The 21585-nt window shown below is 45.6% G+C and overlaps 1 protein-coding gene across 24 annotated transcripts in view; it reads right to left on the minus strand.

Moving 5' to 3' along the window:
* EIF4G3 (eukaryotic translation initiation factor 4 gamma 3) overlaps window positions 1-21585 on the minus strand; it is a 449900-nt gene that overhangs the window by 190826 nt on the left and 237489 nt on the right. For all 24 annotated transcript variants that reach the window (XR_013348334.1, XM_077837081.1, XM_077837080.1 and 21 more), the window contains 2 exons: window positions 16429-16535; window positions 2392-2514 (listed from right to left, as the gene is read on the minus strand). Coding sequence is in view for 23 of the 24 variants with exons in the window: in XM_077837081.1 (XP_077693207.1) it covers window positions 2392-2514; window positions 16429-16535 (230 nt within the window). In the remaining variant the exon portion in view is untranslated. The remainder of the gene's footprint in view (window positions 1-2391; window positions 2515-16428; window positions 16536-21585) is intronic.

The raw sequence follows: 21585 nt of genomic DNA on the forward strand, positions 1-21585 counted from the left end.
AAAGGGTTTTGTACTTTCTTGAGCAATGCAAGTTATATTCCTAAAGTACAAGGCTGGGAGCTGGGGAGATCTGGCTGGTGCCTTTCTCTGTGTAATTCATGAGTGGCTTGGGAATCATTCATGCTATCTAGGTGGGTGTGGGGCTCCACATGCGGTTGCACTGAGTAGTAACAGCACCTAGAGGGGTTTGCTGCTTGCCAGCAGTAAGGCGTTGAGACAGACTACCCAGAATAGTGAGAAAAGGAGGCACAGCGGTCCCACAGTCCCAGGTTGCACCTCTAGATCCCATCGTAGCACCCTAAAATTGCATTTGCTTTTTTTGCAACAGCACGCCATTGAGGACTCATGCTGAGGTTGTGATCCACCACAACTCCCAGATCCTTCTCAGCAGTGCTGCTGACAAGCAAATTATCCCCCATTCTGTATTTATGCATTTGGTTTTTCTTCTCTAAGTGTAGTACCTTATGTTTGTCTTTGTTGAATTTTATTTTGTTGTCTATAACTAGGGCCCTATAAAATTCACAGTCCATTTTGGTCAATTTCATGGTCATAAGATTTTAAAAATTGCAAATTTCATGATTTCAAATATTTAAATATGATATTTCACGGTGTTGAAACTGTAGATGTCCTAACCCAAAAGGGGATTGTGTGTGTGTGGGGGGGTCAAATTGTTATTGAGTGGGGGTGGGGAGGCGTGGTGTTGTCACCCTTACTTCTGCGCGGCTGCTGGCGGCGGCACTGCCTTCAGAGCCGGGCTGCTGGAGAGCGGCGGCTGCTGGCCGGGAGCTCAGCTCTGAAGGCAGAGCCCCACCAGCAGCAGCGCAGAAGTCAGAATGGTCTGGTATGCTATGGCCTTACTTCTGTGCTGCTGGTGGGGTGATACCTTTAGAGCCAGGCACCTGGCTAACGGCCGCCACTCTCTGGCCACCCAGTGATGAAGACACTCCAGAAGTAAGGGTGGCAATACCGTGACCCCCCTACAATAACCTTCCGACCATCCCCCCAAACAACTCCCTTTTAGGTCAGGACTCCCAATTTGAGAAACACTCGTCTCCCCCGTGAAATCTGTATAGTACAGGGTAAAAGCATAAAAAAGACCAGATTTCATAAACGAGACCAGATTTCATGGTCTGTAATGCATTTTTCATGGCCGTGAATTTGGTAGGGTTCTATCTATAACCCAATTCTCCAACCCCCCGCTCCCTCCCCAGCTTTGTGCATCTGCAAATTTGATCAGTATGCTCTCTATTCCTACATCCAGGTCATTAATAAAGATGTTAAACAATACCAAATCCAGAACAGATCCTTGTGGAACCTCCCTCCAATCTGACATTTCATGAATAGTTACTCTTTGTTTGTGGTTGTTTAACCAATTATGTATCCACTTAATGGTAGTTCTGCCAAGCCTGCATTTCTCCAATTTATCTATCAGAATGTCATGTGGGACTGTGTCAAAAGCCTTGCTGAAGTCCAGGTATATTATATCCACCGCATTCTCCCATCCACCAAACCAGTTACTCTGTCAAAGAAGGAAGTCAAGATGGTTTGGCATGATTTGTTCTTGATAAATCCATAATAGCTGCTAGATTACCCCTTAATCCTCCAGGTACTCGCAAATTGAATGTTTTATACATCCTTCTATTAGCTTTCCAGATATCAAGGTCAGGCTGACTAGTCTGTAATTCCCCAGCTCCTCCTTTCCCCCCTTTTTAAAGATGGGCACTATGTTAGCCCTTCTCCAGTCTTCTGGGACCTCTCCTGTCATCCATGAGTTTGAAAATATTGTTATTAGTGGCACCGAGATTTTTTCAGCTAATTCCTTCAGTACCATTGGGTGAATAGCATTAGGCCCCACTGATCTGAATTCATTCAAATTGGTCAGAAGATCTCTGACGTGTCCTTTACTTATCCCAATCTGCATCCCTTCCCCTATATATCTATGGTAAATTCACTAGTCGTTCAGTCACATGTTATTCTTTGTGAAAAGACGGATGCAAAGTTGGCACTGAGCAGGTCTGCCTTCCTATCATCTTCCATTATCAGCTCACCTTCTCCACTGAGCAGTGGACCCCCACTGTTCTTGATCTTTCTTTTAGAAACAAAGCAGTTACTGTAACAATGCTTAAAAACAACTCCTGATAATGTCATGCCAAAGCTGGATAGGAAGTCTGTAACAGCAACTCTTCTCTGAATATGGGCTTGCAAAAAATTACCAAAAACTAGCTAACAATAACCTTTAAATGGCCTATTTATGAAAGGATCATTTAGATATCCGAGGTGATAACGCACCTAGTGTGAACGGAAAATACAGAAACTGGCAATAGCAAACAGCGAAGTTCAGCAGACATTAATGACAAAAGCTGACATTACTAGAGCTCACCATCTTATTACCTGAGGAGGGGTAGGTGTGGGGGTGGGTCTCACAATGGGAGGCGTAGGGTTCCTGCTGCCTCCTCCAGACATTATTTCTTCCGTTATATCTTTGCCCCCCTGGTTTGGATCCCGGATTCGGATCTACAGAATTGAATAGAGAAATACTTCAAATGGGTATTCCCATTAGACACCATGCTAGGGAGTATAAAGAGAAGGAAAGCATGCATAAGTCATATATTTCCCATTACACTAAGTATTAAATACAGTGTATTCTCTGTCAGCCTATGCCATACAAATCAGATCTATAATTGCAAACTGACATGGCTCTGATTTAAGATGGCATTCTGTGGGCACAAAGAAATGAAGCTTATTTGAATAACTGTCAACAAGATGATAAGGCACTCATCAATCATCACAATCAGGTCTAAATGTGAGCATCTCTTCCAAATCTTTCCCAAATCCAGAGAAATAGTGGAACAATTAAGAAAAGAAATCAGCCCATGATGGTGCATGACCCTTTAACTAAGGGGTACCTATTCCTACTCTGGATTAAATGTACCAGACACTTACTAGCCAGAGGACTAAACTGTCAGTCAGAGGTAGATACAAAAGACAAAGGTGAAGGTCCATGAGCAACACTCTGATAAGAAACCTAGTACCCCCTAAGGTCCTTATATGGTCCCTATCGCTACAGTATCTGAACACCTCATAACCTTTAATGGATTTATCCTCACAACACCTCTGTGAAGGAGGGAACTGTATTATTCTTATTTTACAGATGGGCAACTGAGGCACAGAGAGGCTAAGTGAGTTGCCCAAGGCCACACACAAAATTTGTGGCAGGACTGGGAATTAACACCGAGTCTCCTGAGTCCTAGGTTAGTACCCTATCAATCCGTCCTCTCCTCCCAACCCCAGCTGTGGAGAATGGGGAGGATCAGGGATATTGTGAAACAAGCAACAGCAAAGAAAACACAGCATGAAGGTTTTAATAAAATGGAACACAATGCACATACTACATGATTCATTTTGTAATCATACTTATTCCTCAAATATATAAAAGAATATGTATTGTCCCAAAGAAAACATTAACAATCCTGCAAGTAAGACAAGAACACACCAATCAAGCCCTCAACCTACTAACAATTTACACCTACTACTCTTTTGTATCTGCCCTGAGATACTGATACACTTTGCCTTTTCAGCACCAACCTTGTTATACAGAAGTCTTGAATAAACTAATCCATATGTATTGAACATACACTCAATCGACACTTAGTTGGCTGGACGAGAATGCAGTACTTTCAAAAGTTGACAAAATCCTACTGTCTTGCTTTGAACGATTTTACTTCCATAACACTGCTACTGTAACTGCAACTCACATTTGGGGTAGAAATCTAGATCTTCAATTTAAATGCAAGATGACAAAAAGATAGGATTGAGGATGAATCATAGAATCATAGAATCTCAGGGTTGGAAGGGACTTCAGGAGGTCATCTAGTGCAACCTCCTGCTCAAAGCAGGACCAATCCCCAACTAAATCATCCCAGCCAGGGCTTTGTCAAGCCTCACCTTGAAAACCTCAAAGGAGGGAGATTCCACCACCTCCCTAGATAACGTAGTCCAGTGTTTGACCACCCTCCTAGTGAAAAAGATTTTCCTAATATCCAACCTAAACCTCTCCTACTGCAACTTGAGACGATTACTCCTTGTTCTGTCATCTGGTACCACTTAGAAAAGTCTAGATCCATCCTCTTTGGAACCACCTTTCAGGTAGTTGAAAGCAGCTATTAAATCCCCCCTCATTCTTCTCTTCTGCAGACTAAATAATCCCAGTTTCCTCAGCCTCTCCTCATAAATCATGTATTCCAGCCTCCTAATCATTTTTGTTGCCCTCCGCTGGACCTTTTCCAATTTTTCCACATTCTTCTTGTAGTGTGGGGCCCAAAAGTGGACACAGTACTCCAGAGGAGGCCTCACCAATGTCGAATAGAGGGGAATGATCATGTCCCTTGACCTGCTGGCAATGCTCCTACTTATACTTATGCCATTGGCCTTCTTGGCAACAAGGCCACACTGTTGACTCATATCCAGCTTCTCGTCCACTGTAATCCCTAGGTCCTTTTCTGTAGAACTCCTGCCTAGCCACTCGGTCCCTAGTCTATGGCAGTGCATGGGATTCTTCCGTCCTAAGTGCAGGACTCTGCACTTGTCCTTGTTGAACCTCATCAGATTTCTTTTGGCCCAATCCTCTAATTTGTCTAGGGCCCTCTGTATCCTATCCCTATCCTCCAGTGTATCTACCTCTCCTCCCAGTTTAGTGTCATCTGCAAACTTGCTGAGGGTGCAATCCACGCCATCCTCCAGATCATTAATGAAGATATTGAACAAAACCGGCCCCAGGACCGACCCTTGGGGCACTCCGCTTGATACCAGCTGCCAACTAAACATAGAGCCGTTGATCACTACCCATTGAGCCCGACGATCTAGCCAGCTTTCTATCCACCTTATAGTCCATTCATCCAGCCCATATTTCTTTAACTTGCTGGCAAGAATACTGTGGGAGACCATGTCAAAAGCTTTGCTAAAGTCAAGGAATAACACATCCACTGCTTTCCCTTCATCCACATAGCCGTTATCTCGTCAGAAAAGGCAATTAGATTAGTCAGGCATGACTTGCCCTTGGTGAATCCATGCTGACTGTTCCTGATCACTTTCCTCTCCTTTAAGTGCTCCAAAATTGATTCCTTGAGGACCTGTTCCATGATTTTTCCAGGGACTGAGGTGAGGCTGACTGGCCTGTAGTTCCCCAGATCCTCCTCCTTCCTTTTTTTAAAGATGACATTCAAGCTTCCTCTTCCTGTTTTTGGAATCAGTCGTGTTGGCTAAGTAATAGGAAATTTTCAAAGCTTTTCAGTTCTTTGTTATAAATTAGACCATTTCAGATTTCCACTAAAACTGAGACAGCAGTGTCAACAATCCCTCAAGCCCCTTCAAAATCTTCTGAAAACGATTTTGTAAATTTAGTGCCTCTCTGTACAGTTTCTTGTACAGAACATATGTTAAGCTTCAATCAAACTCTCTCCCACACTCAGTAAAAACGAGGAGTCCTTGTGGCATCCTAGAGACTAACAAATTTATTTGGGCATAAGCTTTCGTGGGATATAGCCCACTTCATCAGATCCATGGAGTGGAAAATATAGTAAGCAGGTATAAATATACATATGCCTTATCAAGTGGCGGGGTCAGTGCTAATGAGGCCAATTCATTTAACGTGGATGTAGCCCATTCCCCACAGTTGACAGGAAGGGGTGAATATCAACAGAGGAAAAATTACTTTTCGTAGTGCTAACGAGGCCAATTTAATCAAACTGGATGTGGCCCATTCCCAGCAGTTGTGCGGCAACTCCCATCTTTTCATGCGCTGTATATTTATACCTGCTTACTGTATTTTCCACTCCATGCATCTGATGAAGTGGGTTATATCCCAGGAAACTTATGCCCAAATAAATTTGTTAGTCTCTAAAATGCCACAAGGACTCCTCATTGTTTTACTGATACAGACTAACATGGCTACCCCTCGGAAAACTGTCACACTCAGTGTAAATTTCAACAGTAGTTGGGTGCAAATTTAGAGAGACAATCTTCCTAAGCTCCACCATCTTGGGCAGCTGGGACATCAAGACTCTCTTTTCAGTTAACCAAGCATGAGACTTTCTGTCACGTCTCAGCTGGATTACAGTAACACAAAATACCTGGGCATGAAGCCTTCAGCACTTCAGAAACTCCAATTAGTACAGAATGCTGCAGTGCATCTCTTCAGCAACACAGGCTATTGTGAGCACATCAAACCTGTCCTCTGCTCTCTATACTGGCTTCCCATAGAATATCAGATAAAGTTCTAGGTCTCAGTCCTTCAAGGCACTCCCATCCAGGATATCTAAGGGCAATGTTCCCTTTAATTTTTGACATCCATGTGCAGAATGAATTTTATGTGTACCAATATGGAGGTGATGTGTGGCATGGGTGGGGCCGAGGGGTTCAGAGTGTGGGAGGGAGCTCTGGGCTGGGGGGCTGAGGGCTCTGGAGTGGGGCCAGGGATGAGGCGTTCAGGATGCGGGAGGGGACTCATGGCTGGGACAGAGGGTTGAGGTGCAGGGCAGGGTGAGAGCTCCGGCTCGGGGTGCAGGCTCTGGGGTGGGGCCAGGAATGAGGGGCTTAGGTTACTCCAGGGCTGTGGCGGGGAGAGAGGATTCTCCCCAGCCCTCTCTCGCTACAGCAGCCTGGGGCTGGGGGAGAGACCTCTCCCTGCTGCAGCAGCCCCGGAGCTGGGGCCGGAGGAGAGGCGCCTCTCCTCACTGAAGCCCTGCACACCCCAACTTGCTCCCTGCCCACCCCCTATCTCTCTCCTCTCCAGCCACACAGCTTAGAGGGAGCTTAGCCTAAGGATATATCTACAATGCAGTAAAAAATACAGGACACCAAGGCCTGGTCTACACTACAAACGTAGGTTGACATAAGCCACGTTAATTCAATCTAATAAGTATGTGTCTACGCTACTGAGTCCCTTCAGCCAACCTAAGTGGCCTGTAAAATCAACTTCTGTACTACACCTCCACGAGAGGTGTAGTGCTTGATTTGACATTCATGGGTGAACATGAGGATAGTGCAGACACTGCACTGTGTAATTCAAAAGAATTGGCCTCCAGGAAGCATCCCACAGTGCTCCGCTGTTACTGCTCTGGAAAGCGCTTTCAACAACACTGCACATCACAGCTGTTCCCCAATTAGAGCTCTGGAAACTTTTGAATTTTCATTTCCTGTTTGATCAGCGTGGAGAGCTCGCCAGCACAGCTGATCATGGAGACTCAAGGCCGCAAACACACTCCAGCATGGAGTACACAGGAGGTGGTGGATCTTATTGCTATATGGAGAGAAGAGTCTGTGCAGGCAGAGCTGACATCTATACCAAGATTGCACAGGGCATGAGTGAGAAGGGCCCCACCAGGGACATGCAGCAGTGCCGCATGAAAATAAAGGTGCTTCGGCAAGCGTACCAGAAGACAAGGGAGGCAAACAGTTGTTCTGGCTCTGCCCCACAGACATGCTGCTTTTGTGAGGAGCTGCATGCGATTCTCGGCGGCAACTCCACTAATATCTCAAAAGACCTGAGACTTTGAGAAACAACGAGGAGGACATTGTTGACAAGGAGGAGAATATGGAGGAGAATGTGAGGGAGGCAAGTGGAGGATCCATTCTCTCCGACAGCCAAGAACTATTTTTAACCCTGGTTTCAGAGTAGCAGCGGTGTTAGTCTGTATTTGCAAAAAGAACGAGGAGTACTTGTGGCACCTTAGAGACTAACAAATTTATTTGAGCATAAGCTTTCGTGAGCTACAGCTCACTTCATCGGAATGCATCACGAAAGTTTATGCTCAAATAAATTTGTTAGTCTCTAAGGTGCCACAAGTACTCCTTTTATTTTTAACCCTGGAGCCCATCCCTTCACAGGACCAGTTGGCGGTGGAGCAGGATGCTGGGGAAGGCACTTCTGGTGAGTACACATTTCCAATCAAACTGTATTGGTTACATGTTATTATTTTTTATGTTTTTATGTTTAATCGGAACAAAAAAGTAGGTGTAGTGGGTATTGGTGGCCACTCCAGCTACGCAGAGAGAGCTCTCCGAAAAAGACTGTTTATGTGCACGAGGATGGCCCAGGAACCCTCCCTGGAGATCTCTAGGAAGCTTTCATGGAGGTAACTCTGCAATCCTTTGCAGAAGGTTTCTGGGAAGGGCTGCCTTATTTCGTCCACCACGGTCGGACACTTTCCTGCGCCACTACAGTATTAACTCTTTGGCATCTTTGCAGCACACAGCATTGCAGCATAAGGATCAGGTCTGTACCCAGACACTTGCAGCATCTGCTCCCTTGCCGCCTCTGTTACCCTCAGGAGAGTGATATTGCATAGGGTCACCTAGGGGAAATGGGGGAAGTTTTCAATGCTAGCCCTTAAACCGCAAACAATTCAACAAGTAATTCACCCCGTTTGGTGAAATCTGGGTCACGCAACCATGTTTTCCCAAACATGCCGTGGTTGTGGTTGGAAGGGAAGGGAAAGGATCACCATGTCAGGCCAGTCAGCCTCACCTCAGTCCCTGGAAAAATCATGGAGCAGGTCCTCAAAGAATCAATCTTGAAGTACTTGCATGAAAGGAAAGTGATCAGGAACAGCCAGCATGGATTCACCAAGGGAAGGTCATGCCTGACTAATCTAATCGCCTTTTATCATGAGATTACTGGTTCTGTGGATGAAGGGAAAGCAGTGGATGTATTGTTTCTTGACTTTAGCAAAGCTTTTGACACGGTCTCCCACAGTATTCTTGTCAGCAAGTTAAGGAAGTATGGGCTGGATGAATGCACTATAGGGTGGGTAGAAAGCTGGCTAGATTGTCGGGCTCAACGGGTAGTGATCAATGGCTCCATGTCTAGTTGGCAGCCGGTGTCAAGTGGAGTGCCCCAGGGGTCGGTCCTGGGGCCGGTTTTGTTCAATATCTTCATAAATGATCTGGAGGATGGTGTGGATTGCACTCTCAGCAAATTTGCGGACGATACTAAACTGGGAGGAGTGGTAGATACGCTGGAGGGGAGGGATAGGATACAGAAGGACCTAGACAAATTGGAGGATTGGGCCAAAAGAAATCTGATGAGGTTCAATAAGGATAAGTGCAGGGTCCTGCACTTAGGACGGAAGAATCCAATGCACCGCTACAGACTAGGGACCGAATGGCTAGGCAGCAGTTCTGCGGAAAAGGACCTAGGGGTGACAGTGGACGAGAAGCTGGATATGAGTCAGCAGTGTGCCCTTGTTGCCAAGAAGGCCAATGGCATTTTGGGATGTATACGTAGGGGCATAGCGAGCAGATCGAGGGACGTGATCGTCCCCCTCTATTCGACATTGGTGAGGCCTCATCTGGAGTACTGTGTCCAGTTTTGGGCCCCACACTACAAGAAGGATGTGGATAAATTGGAGAGAGTCCAGCGAAGGGCAACAAAAATGATTAGGGGTCTAGAACACAGGACTTATGAGGAGAGGCTGAGGGAGCTGGGATTGTTTAGCCTGCAGAAGAGAAGAATGAGGGGGGATTTGATAGCTGCTTTCAACTACCTGAAAGGGGGTTCCAAAGAGGATGGCTCTAGACTGTTCTCAATGGTAGCAGATGACAGAACGAGGAGTAATGGCCTCAAGTTGCAGTGGGGGAGGTTTAGATTGGATATTAGGAAAAACTTTTTCACTAAGAGGGTGGTGAAACACTGGAATGCGTTGCCTAGGGAGGTGGTGGAATCTCCTTCCTTGGAAGTTTTTAAGGTCAGGCTTGACAAAGCCCTGGCTGGGATGATTTAACTGGGAATTGGTCCTGCTTCGAGCAGGGGGTTGGACTAGATGACCTTCAGGGGTCCCTTCCAACCCTGATATTCTATGATTCTATGATTCTATGTATTGCAAGCAGCACTGGAAAAAAAAAAGGGAGGGTGGCTTCCTGTTTGTCTCTCCTCCAACCAGCAGTGCTGTTTTTGTAAAAAACAAACTATTTGGGGGGCTTTACACTAGTGCCTGTCCTCAAGCACCATCCAGGTTGCTAGGGGAAAGGGGGCTTTTCTCAAGTTCCAACCTGTAATCTTCACAAAAGCAGCAGCACCAGACCTCTCACCCATGCCTCGTGGCCTTACTCACCTTGGCTGGAGCAGCAAACCGACTCTTGCAATAGCCAATGGTTGTGATTACGTTGTGGCTTGCAGTGAAGTGTACTGAGGGGTGATTTTTTTATTAAAAAAATTAACCTTGCACCAGAAACAATGTATGCACTGTCAATGCCACACTTGTGCTTTGCATTCGTTGCAGCTGAAACCTTGTTCGTCGGCACATCCTCCACTGGGACAGAGACTTTCCCAAATTAGAAGGTGGAAAAAAGAAGACTCAGGAGGACATGTTCAATGAATTAATGTGCGCCTCCAAGAGTGTCAAGATGCAGCTCCGAGCATGGAGGATTACACTATCCAAGAACCTGGACATGGACAGGGAGAACAGGAGAACATGCAGGGAACAAGAGCGTGCCATGCAGGAAGAGATGCTGCGGATTACGAAGGAGCAATCAGACATGTTGAGGCGTCTGGCTGAGGTTCAAGAAAGACAGCTGGATGCTAGAGTCCATGTGCACCCTATGCTTAACCTGCTGCCATCATTGCCCAGTTCTACATCCTCCTCCCCCAAAATGTCTTATGAGGCGGGGGAACAAGGGAGTTCGGTATCCCTTGCACTCACCACCAGGGGAGGGTCAAGGACCAGAAGACGCCCATTCCCACACCTTTGACTGTTATTGCAGTACATCTGTAAGCAAGCTGTCTTGTTTCTCCAACCACAGAGTTATCAGCCCTTTTGCCCCGGGTCATCTTACTTTTCTTTGCTGTGTTTGTGTGCATAATAAAATTTAACGGATTGAGGAGAAAAGGCTCCTTATTCCTTCAACACATGGTTGCTGGTGGGGGTGGAGTTTACAGAGAGCAAATGCAATGGAGAGGACAGTTTGGTAAAGAACAACACAGGTAAGTGCCACATTACTCTGGCTTATTGTAGAAACTAGTTTTCAAAGCCTCACCGAGATGCAGTGCCCCGCGATGTGCTCTTTTTATTGCCCTGATGTCTGGCTGCTCAAAATTGGCTGCCAGGCAATCTGCCTCAACCCCCCAACCCTGGCAGAAACTTTCCTCCCTTTGTTTTATAGATATTGTGGAGCACACAGCAGGCAGCAGTAACAATGGGAATATTACTTTCACTAAGGTCTAACCTAGTAAGCAAACAATGCCAGTGACCTTTTAAACATCCAAAGGCACATTCCACCACCATTCTGCACTTGCTCAGCCTTTGGATGAACCAGTCCTTCCTGCTGTCCAGGCTGCCTACGTACAGCTTCATGAGGCATTGGAGCAAGGGGTAGACTGGGTCTCCCAGCATCATGATTGGCATTTCAACATCACCTATGGTTATTCTGCAGTCTGGAAAGAAAGTCCCTGCTTGCAGCTTTCTGAACAGACCTGTATTCCTAAAGATGCGTGCATCATGCACCTTTCCTGATCATCCCACATTGATGTCCGTGAAACGGACCCTGTGATCCACCAGTGCTAGCAACACCATTGAGAAGTACCCATTTTGGTTTATGTATTCTTTGGCAAGGTGGTCTGGTGCCAAGATACGGATATGCGTTCCGTCTATCGCCACACCACAGCAAAACCATCCACTATGTCCTGCATGTTGCCCAGAGTCACTACCCTTCTTAGCAGAAGTCTGTTGATGGCCCTGCAAACTTGGATCACAACGGATCCCACGGTAAACTTACCCACTCCAAATTGATGCCTCACTGACCGGTAGCAGTCTGGTGTTGTAAGCTTCCACAGATCTATCGCCATTCGCTTCTCCACTGTCAGAGCAGCTCTCATTTTAGTATTGCTGCGCTTCAGGATTGGGGAAAGTTCTTCCCACAGTTCCTGGAAAGTGGCCTCATGCATTCGAAAGTTCTGCAGCCACTGCTCGTCATCTAATAGTTGCATAATTATGCGGTCCCAACAGTCAGTGCTTGTTTCCCGGACCCAGAGATGGCGCTCAACACAGTCAAGGTGATGTATGACTGTTGACAGCAACTGCAAATTGCTCCACTCTGTCTTCCAGCAGGGCTGCTTGCATGGCATCATATGGTTCCATGTGGCAGCTCCTGAATTGGCTGTGTAAATACTGCAGCACAAGGCGTGAGACGTTTGTAATGCTCACAACAGCAGCATACAGCTGAGCGGGGCCAAGCTTTTTATGCTACGGCATCCACGCGGGTAACCCAGGCTTATGAAAAAAGGCGCGAAAAAGGCTTGGTTTGTTTACCGTTGATTTCAGGGAGGGAGAGAGGGAAGTGCATCATGGGAGGCTAACGCCATGTTCCCGTAACTACCCACACCAATGTTTTGGTCCCACAAGGCATTGCAAGCCCAACCCAAAATTCCACTCGCCTACGTCCACGGTGGGATAGCTACCCACAGTGCAGTGCTCCGTGCGTCCATGCAAGCCCTGCTAGTGAGCATGCACTTCGCTGACACAATGAGCATAGTGTTGACACACACGACTGACTTGCTTAAATTGGAGGCTCGATGTAGACTTACATGAAGTCGTCTTAACTTTGTAGCCTGAGTCTCAGTGCCCATGTCAGTTGACCTGGGCTTGCAGGGCTCAGGCTGCAGGCTAAAAATAGCAGTATAGACTTTCTGGCTCGGGCTGAAGCCCAGGCTTTAATAATGAATCACAGAATATCAGAGTTGGAAGGGATCTCAAGAGATCATCTTGTCCAACCCCCTGCTCAAAGCAGGACCAGTCCTCAATTTTTGCCCCGATCCCTAAATCGTCCCCTCAAGGATTGAACTCACAATCCTGGGTTTAGCAGGCCAATGCTCAAACCACTGAGCTATCCTTCCCCCCCGAGACACACTCTCATTGAGGGGTCTCAGAGCCTGGGCTCCAGACCGAGCCTGAATGTCTATGCTACAATTTTATACTCCTGCAGCCTAAATCAGCTGACCTGGGTGATCTGCAGCCGTGCCACGGGTCTTTTATTGCAGCGTTGACAAACCCTCAAAGACGACCTAAAGCTTTGGGTTGTCAACCAGGGTCTTCAGCTATGCTCCTCTGGCACAATGGAACTCTTTCCAATATAGATTCAGCTCATACTTGTGGGAGACAGAACTTTCTTAGAGACTGGTTCGAGACTGTGGAATGAGCTTCTCTGGGAGGTTGGGAAAACCACAAATCTCATCATCTTTCACTCCAAGTGCAAGGCGCATTTCTCTGAACTTGCCTTCTCTAATATAAATATCTAGCAGTATGTAGATTTAAAACCAAACCAAAACAAATCCCTAAAATCCTACCAAAACAAGATACTTCACTGCACATATACCTTGACTTTAGTGAAGCTTTTGATAAGGTCTCCCACAGTATTCTTGCCAGCAAGTTAAAGAAGTATGGCTTGGATGAATGGACTATAAGGTGGATAGAAAGCTGGCTAGATTGTTGGGCTCAACGGGTAGTGATCAATGGCTTGATGTCTAGCTGGCAGCTGGTATCAAGCGGAGTGCCCCGGGGTGTCGGTCCTGGGGCCAGTTTTGTTCAACATCTTCATTAATGATCTGGATGATGGGATGGATTGCACCCTCACCAAGTTCGTGGATGATACTAAAATGGGAGGAGAGGTAGATATGCTGGAAGGTAGGGATAGGTTCTAGAGTGACGTAGACAAATTGGAGGATTGGGCCAAAAGAAATCTGATGAGGTTCAACAAGGACAAGTGCAGGGTCCTGCACTTAGGAAAGAAGAATCCCATGCACTGCTAGAGGCTGGGGACCAACTGGCTTAAGCGGCAGTTCTGCAGAAAAGGACCTGGGGATTACAGTGGATGAGAAGTGGATATGAATCAACAGTGTGCCTTTGTTGCCAAGAAGGCTAACGGCATATTGGGCTGCATTAATAGGAGCGTTGCCAGCAGACTGAGGGAAGTGATTATTCTCCTCTATTCGGCACTGGTGAGGCCACATCTGGAGTACTGCATCCAGTTTTGGGTCCCCCACCACAGAAAGGATGTGGACAAATTGGAGAGAGTCAAGAGGAGGGCAACAAAAATGAGTAGGGGGCTAGGGCACATGACCCATGAGGAGAGGCTGAGGAAACTGGGATTATTTAGTCTGCAGAAGAGAAGAGTGAGCGGGGATTTGATAGCAGCCTTCAACTACCTGAAAGGGGGTTCCAAAGAGGATGGATCTAGACTGTTCTCAGTGGTGGCAGATGACAGAACAAGGAGCAATGGTCTCAAACTGCAGCAGGGGAGGTCCAGATCAGATATTAAGAAAAACTATTTCACTAGGATTGTGGTGAAGCACTGGAATGGGTTATCTAGGGAGGTGGTGGAATCTCCGTCCTTAGAGGTTTTTAAGACCCGGCTTTATAAAGCCCTGGCTGGGATGATTTAGTTGGGGTTGGTCCTGCTTTGAGCAGGAGGTTGGACTAGATGACCTCCTGAGGTTTCCTCCAACCCTAATCTTCTATGATACTATAATTTTTCTACATGTTCCCTCACTGTATCCCCCTAGGAGAGGATGAGAAAGCAAACAAGTGGTGAAGTCACATGGTTCAATGCACTCTCAGAAGGTGCTCAGATACTTTGATGAGCATTATGAGAACCTATATAGAATGTAATAGGCTAATGGTGTCCAGAAGAACTTTTTGACTTTGCACTATGAGGTTTAGTATTGTGTTAGATTTTACTTCAGTCTCAGGTTTAAACAGTATACTGAATACATATCTGCTTGTCAGGATCACCATACCAGATAAGTTTTCTAATCTTTTTATTTTTACAGTCTGAGAAAATGGAGAACACTTCCCTTGTCATACTTTTCTCTGCATTCTTTTATTGACTCTACAGGAAGCAGGAGGTGATAGTCTGCAATATTTTTTTCCAGACAACGAATCAGTTGCAGAAAAAATACATTTTCCTTGTGTGTATGCTTGTAGAATTACTGGGTCACATCTCATGTTCAACCAGCCATCTTGCATTTATATCATTGTTGATTCTCTTAGTTCTTCCTATAATTTTTCCTTTGTTTCTTCAATTGCAGCATTTAGAAGTGTAGGCCTGTGAGTTTAATTCTGTCTAGAAGAGTATATCCAGGGAGAAGGGCTTTAGTCATTTTTTAAAACTTTTCATTTTCTGCTACTTTAGAATCTCAGAGTTACGAACACCTCAGGAATGGAGTTTGTTCGTAACTCTGAAATGTTTGTAACCCTGAACAAAATGTTATGGTTGTTCTTTCAAAAGTTTATAACTGAACATTGACTTAATGCAGCTTTGAAATTTTACTATGCAGAAAAAAATGCTGCTTTTAACCATCTTAGTGCAAATGAAACAAGCACAGAAACAGTTTCCTTATCTTGTCTTTTTTAAAAAACTATTCCTTTTTTCTTTAGCAGTTTTCACTTAACACAGTACTGTGCTGTACAGTATTTGCTTGTGTGTGCGCGTGCGTGCTTACTTCTGGTTCCAGATGAGGTGTGGGGTTGACCGGTCAGTTCATAACGCTGACGCTCATGACTCAGAGGTTCTACTGTACATTGAATATAATTTTATTAGCATACAAGACTGTAACTTTCTTATCAAGTTTAAGTCTTTGCATTTGAGTTGTTTTTTATGGCATAACTACTGATTTATGTGTGATATTTTTTGGATGTTACAAATGAAGAGACTGCTCATAAACGAAGCTGATGTTGAAGAGCTGCTGAAAGGCCTGATAAAGGGACTTATTACCACAGCTATGTGTTGATGACAGGGGTACAAAAAATGTCTTGCTTGCAGTACCACCCAGTTAAATGTTTACTTTTCCATTTCAATAGACAAAATTTCATTCAATGTCACAGTTGATCTTAACAAATCAAAAGAAACAGATATCCTGTACTTTGAGATGTAGGAAATCCTTCCTATCTTGCTAACAACTCTCGACAATGTTTGTATTTTCCTTTAAGAGAATTCTTTCTTCATTATTTCAGTCCATTCAATCACTTGTTCCCTACCATTTCTTCAATTTTAGACATGTTGAGCTAGATAAATTCATACCATGTTTGGTAATCACTAAGCATTAATTTCTCAGTTGAAGTATCAATAAGCAGCTTTCATGTTTACTATAGTTAGAATAAGAAACGACCACCCAGTAAATTCAACACTGTGAAGACTGAAAAATAAGATAAGCTAGCCAGCTTTACATACAACTATGTTATTGGATGCCCTGCCCATCATCAGAAGTTCTAGACTAACAAGGAACTACAAGGGAGGGGAAAAAACCTACAGAAGGGTGAGGGAGTAACAATCTGAGTTTAATATTGAATTTTATATCAGTGTGCCCCCTTCAATGTGCCAGTCTTGCTATATCAGACTTAGGAGATCCATAAAGAAAGTACCAGAAGAGTAGGCTCTTACTGTTTTTTTCTCTCTCTTAGCTGGTGGAGGCTGTTGTTGCTGCTGCTGTGTAGGCACTATGATGGGTGCTGACTGATACACTGGCTGACTTGGGTAGAATGGTGTTCCTAGGAAATCACAACAAGATATAAACACATATTCAGTTCATTTGTAAATGAGGAGCAGCAAGTGAGTGACAGCCCTCTGATCCTCCCTCTATTCCTTTGCGAAATCCCAGTTTGAATCTCCATTTTCTTAGTAGCCTGTGTTTCTTCTGCACTTCTATCAAATCAGAATATGACATCACAACATGACAAGTGATGGAGAGAGTCATTAGTCCACTTTTTTCATGCGACTGTGGCCACATGCATCAACTTTCTAGAGGCACTGAAAATACCGTATATACTCGTTCATAAGCTGAATATTTTTAGTAAAAAAGGGAAGCACCAGAGAAGGGGGTCGGCTTATCAATGGGTATAGAGAGGGAGAGATGAGACACAGCCCCTCCCCTCAACAGAGGGAGCAAGGAGAGGCACCACAGCCAGCAAAGCTAGAAGGGAAGAGGCGGGGCCAGAGTCTCTCCGCTTCTGGCCACCCTGCTCTTCCCCCTAGCCTCCGAAGCAGCCTCAGCTCCAGGGCTGGCAGGCTGCAGCCGTGCCGCTTGGCCCCGCCCTCAAAAGCAAACTGTGGCCACGCCGCCCAGCCCACCGGAGCTCACTGTGGCCGTGCTGCACTGCCCAGCCTGGCCCGCCGGAGCAGGCTGCAGCCGCGCAGCCCAGCCTGCTGGAGCAGCTCTAGCCAGGCCAGAGACATCCTCCCCTGGCCCTCCCCAGATAAGGTGGGAAGGGATGGGATGGGGAGAGCGTGGGGGTCCCGGGTTAGGGGTGGGGTCCTGTGGGGGTGGTCACAGGGTTTACTCACCTAACCCCCAGCTTCTCCCCCCAAAAAAGTTTCCCCACCAGTTGCTGTCCTGGACCATCAGGGTAAGCAGCTGGTGTGTCGGGACACTTTGTTTACTTAAAAAGAAAAGGAGTACTTGTGGCACCTTAGAGACTAACCAATTTATTTGAGCATAAGCTTTCGTGAGCTACAGCTCACTTCATCGGATGCATACTGTGGAAAATACAGAAGATGTTCTTAGACATACAAACCATGAAAAAATGGGTGTTTACCACTACAAAAGGTTTTCTCTCCCCCACCCCACTCTCCTGCTGGTAATAGCTTATCTAAAGTGATCACTCTCCTTACAATGTGTATTATAATCAAGGTGGGCCATTTCCAGCACAAATCCAGGTTTTCCCCGCACCCCCCGCACAAACCCACTCTCCTGTTGGTAATAGCTTATCTAAAGTGATCACTCTCCTTACAATGTGTATGATAATCAAGGTTGGCCATTTCCAGCACAAATCCAGGTTTTCTCCCTCCCCCCCTTCCACACACACAAACCCACTCTCCTGTTTCATACACATTGTAAGGAGAGTGATCACTTTAGATAAGCTGTTACCAACAGGAGAGTGGGTTTGTGCGGGGAAAACCTGGATTTGTGCTGGAAATTGCCCAACTTGATTATCATACACATTGTAAGGAGAGTGATCACTTTAGATAAGCTATTACCAGCAGGAGAGTGGGGTGGGGGGAGAGAAAACCTTTTGTAGTGGTAAACACCCATTTTTTCATGGTTTGTATGTCTAAGAACATCTTCTGTATTTTCCACAGTATGCATCCGATGAAGTGAGCTGTAGCTCACGAAAGCTTATGCTCATATAAATTGGTTAGTCTCTAAGGTGCCACAAGTACTCCTTTTCTTTTTGCAAATACAGACTAACACGGCTGTTACTCTGAAACCTGTCATTATGCAAGGCACTGCATTTAGCCATATGGAGTGGAAATCTATCAACTGCATGAAAAAACTTGTACAGATACAGACAGACATCATCTTCCTTTCCAAATGCAAACAGATGGACATTGTACCAAAAGGACTGAAGGTAAAAAATCCATTACAATCTACATACCACACAGACTATGCTGACAGCTTGTGCCACACGCTCTCAAAGAAACTGCGGAACCACCTGATCAACATCCTCTACAGCAAACAGGGAAAGATAAAGAATGAGCTCTCAAAAATGGATACTCTCATAGAAAACCAACCTTCCACACAAACTTCCTCATGGCTGGACTATACTAAAACTACACAAGCCATTTACAACACACACTTTGCTTCTCTACAAAAGAAAAAGGACACTAAACTTTCTAAACTACTACATGCCACAAGGGGCCACAGCAATGGTTCCCTCAACCCACCCAGCAATATTGTTAACCTATCCAACTATACTCTTAGCCCAGCAGAAGCAGCTGTCCTATCTCGGGGCCTCTCCTTCTGCCCCTCCACCCCCACGAACATGATACAGTTCTGTGGTGACCTAGAATCCTATTTTCGACGTCTCCAACTCAAGGAATATTTCCAAAATACCTCTGAACAACATACTAATCCACAGAGACCTCCCTACCAACACTACAAAAAGAAGGATTCTAGGTGGACTCCTACTGAAGGTCGAGACAGCAGACTGGACTTCTACATAGAGTGCTTCCGCCGACGTTCACGGGCTGAAATTGTGGAAAAGCAGCATCACTTGCCCCACAACCTCAGCCGTGCGGAACACAATGCCATCCACAGCTTCAGAAACAACTCTGACATCATGATCAAAAAGGCTGACAAAGGAGGTGCTGTCGTCATCATGAATAGGTCGGAATATGAACAAGAGGCTGCTCGGCAGCTCTCCAACACCACTTTCTACAAGCCATTACCCTCTGATCCCACTGAGAGTTACCAAAAGAAACTACAGCATTTGCTCAAGAAACTCCCTGAAAAAGCACAAGATCAAATCCGCACAGACACACCCCTGGAACCTCGACCTGGGATATTCTATCTACTACCCAAGATCCATAAACCTGGAAATCCTGGGCACCCCATCATCTCAGGCATTGGCACCCTGACAGCAGGATTGTCTGGCTATGTAGACTCCCTCCTCAGGCCCTACGCTACCAGCACTCCCAGCTACCTTCGAGACACCACTGACTTCCTGAGGAAACTACAATCCATCGGTGATCTTCCTGATAACACCATCCTGGCCACTATGGATGTAGAAGCCCTCTACACCAACATTCCACACAAAGATGGACTACGAGCCGTCAAGAACAGTATCCCCGATAATGTCACGGCTAACCTGGTGGCTGAACTTTGTGACTTTGTCCTTACCCATAACTATTTTACATTTGGGGACAATGTATACCTTCAAATCAGCGGCACTGCTATGGGTACCCGCATGGCTCCACAGTATGCCAACATTTTTATGGCTGACTTAGAACAACGCTTCCTCAGCTCTCGTCCCCTAACGCACCTACTCGACTTGCGCTATATTGATGACATCTTCATCATCTGGACCCATGGAAAAGAAGCCCTTGAGGAATTCCACCATGATTTCAACAATTTCCATCCCACCATCAACCTCAGCCTGGACCCGTCCACATAAGAGATCCACTTTCTGGACACTACAGTGCTAATAAGCGATGGTCACATAAACACCACCCTATACTGGAAACCTACTAACCGCTATTCCTACCTACATGCCTCCAGCTTTCATCCAGACCACACCATATGATCCATCGTCTACAGCCAAACTCTACGATACAACCGCATTTGCTCCAACCCCTCAGACAGAGACAAACACCTACAAGATCTCTATCAAGCATTCTTACAACTACTACAATACCCACCTGCGGAAGTGAAGAAACAGATTGATAGAGCCAGAAGAGTACCCAGAAGTCTCCTACTCCAGGACAGGCCAAACAAAGAAAATAACAGAACGCCACTAGCCCCCAACTAAAATCCCTCCAACGCATTATTAAGGATCTACAACCTATCCTGAAGGATGACCCAACACTCTCACAAATCTTGGGAGACAGGCCAGTCCTTGCCTACAGACAGCCCCCCAACCTGAAGCAAATACTCTCCAGCAACCACATACCACACAACAGAACCACTAACCCAGGAACCTATCCTTGCAACAAAGCCCTTTGCCAACTGTGCCCACATATCTATTCAGGGGACACCATAACAGGGCCTAATAACATCAGCCACACTATCAGAGGCTCGTTCACCTGCACATCCACCAATGTGATATATGCCATCATGTGCCAGCAATGCCCCTACATTGGTCAAACTGGACAGTCTCTACGTAAAAGAATCAATGGACACAAATCAGATGTCAAGAATTATAACATTCATAAACCAGTCGGAGAACACTTCAATCTCTCTGGTCACGCGATTACAGACATGAAAGTTGCGATATTACAACAGATAAACCTCAAAACCAGACTCCAGTGAGAGACTGTTGAATTGGAATTCATTTGCAAATTGGATACAATTAACTTAGGCTTGAATAGAGACTGGGAGTGGCTAAGTCATTATGCAAGGTAACCTATTTCCCCTTGTTTTTTCCTACTTGCCCGCAAACCCCCCCCCCCCCCCCCGCTCCTCAGACGTTCTCGTTAAATCCTGTTAAATCCTTGTTAAACAGGAGAGTGGGTTTGTGTGTGTGTGTGGCGGGGGGGGGGGAGGACCTGGATTTGTGCTGGAAATGGCCCACCTTGATTATCATACGCATTGTAAGGAGAGTGATCACTTTAGATAAGCTATTACCAACAGGAGAGTGGGGGGGGGGGAGGGAGAAAACCTGGATTTGTGCTGGAAATGGCCCAACTTGATTATCATATACATTGTAAGGAGAGTGATCACTTTAGATAAGCTATTACCAGCAGGAGAGTGGGGTGGGGGGAGAGAAAACCTTTTATAGTGGTAAACACCCATTTTTTCATGGTTTGTATGTCTAAGAACATCTTCTGTATTTTCCACAGTATGCATCTGATGAAGTGAGCTGTACCTCACGAAAGCTTACGCTCAAATAAATTGGTTAGTCTCTAAGGTGCCACAAGTACTCCTTTTCTTTTTGCGAATACAGACTAACACGGCTGTTACTCTGAAACCTTTGTTTACTTAGGTTTCAGGGCAGCAGCCGTGTTAGTCTGTACCTGCAAAAAGAAAAGGAGTACTTGTGGCACCTTAGAGACTAACAAATTTATTTTAGCATAAGCTTTCGTGAGCTACAGCTCACTTAGTCT

This window comes from Eretmochelys imbricata, chromosome 18 (assembly GCF_965152235.1).
Source record: "Eretmochelys imbricata isolate rEreImb1 chromosome 18, rEreImb1.hap1, whole genome shotgun sequence".
Taxonomy (NCBI): domain Eukaryota; kingdom Metazoa; phylum Chordata; order Testudines; family Cheloniidae; genus Eretmochelys; species Eretmochelys imbricata.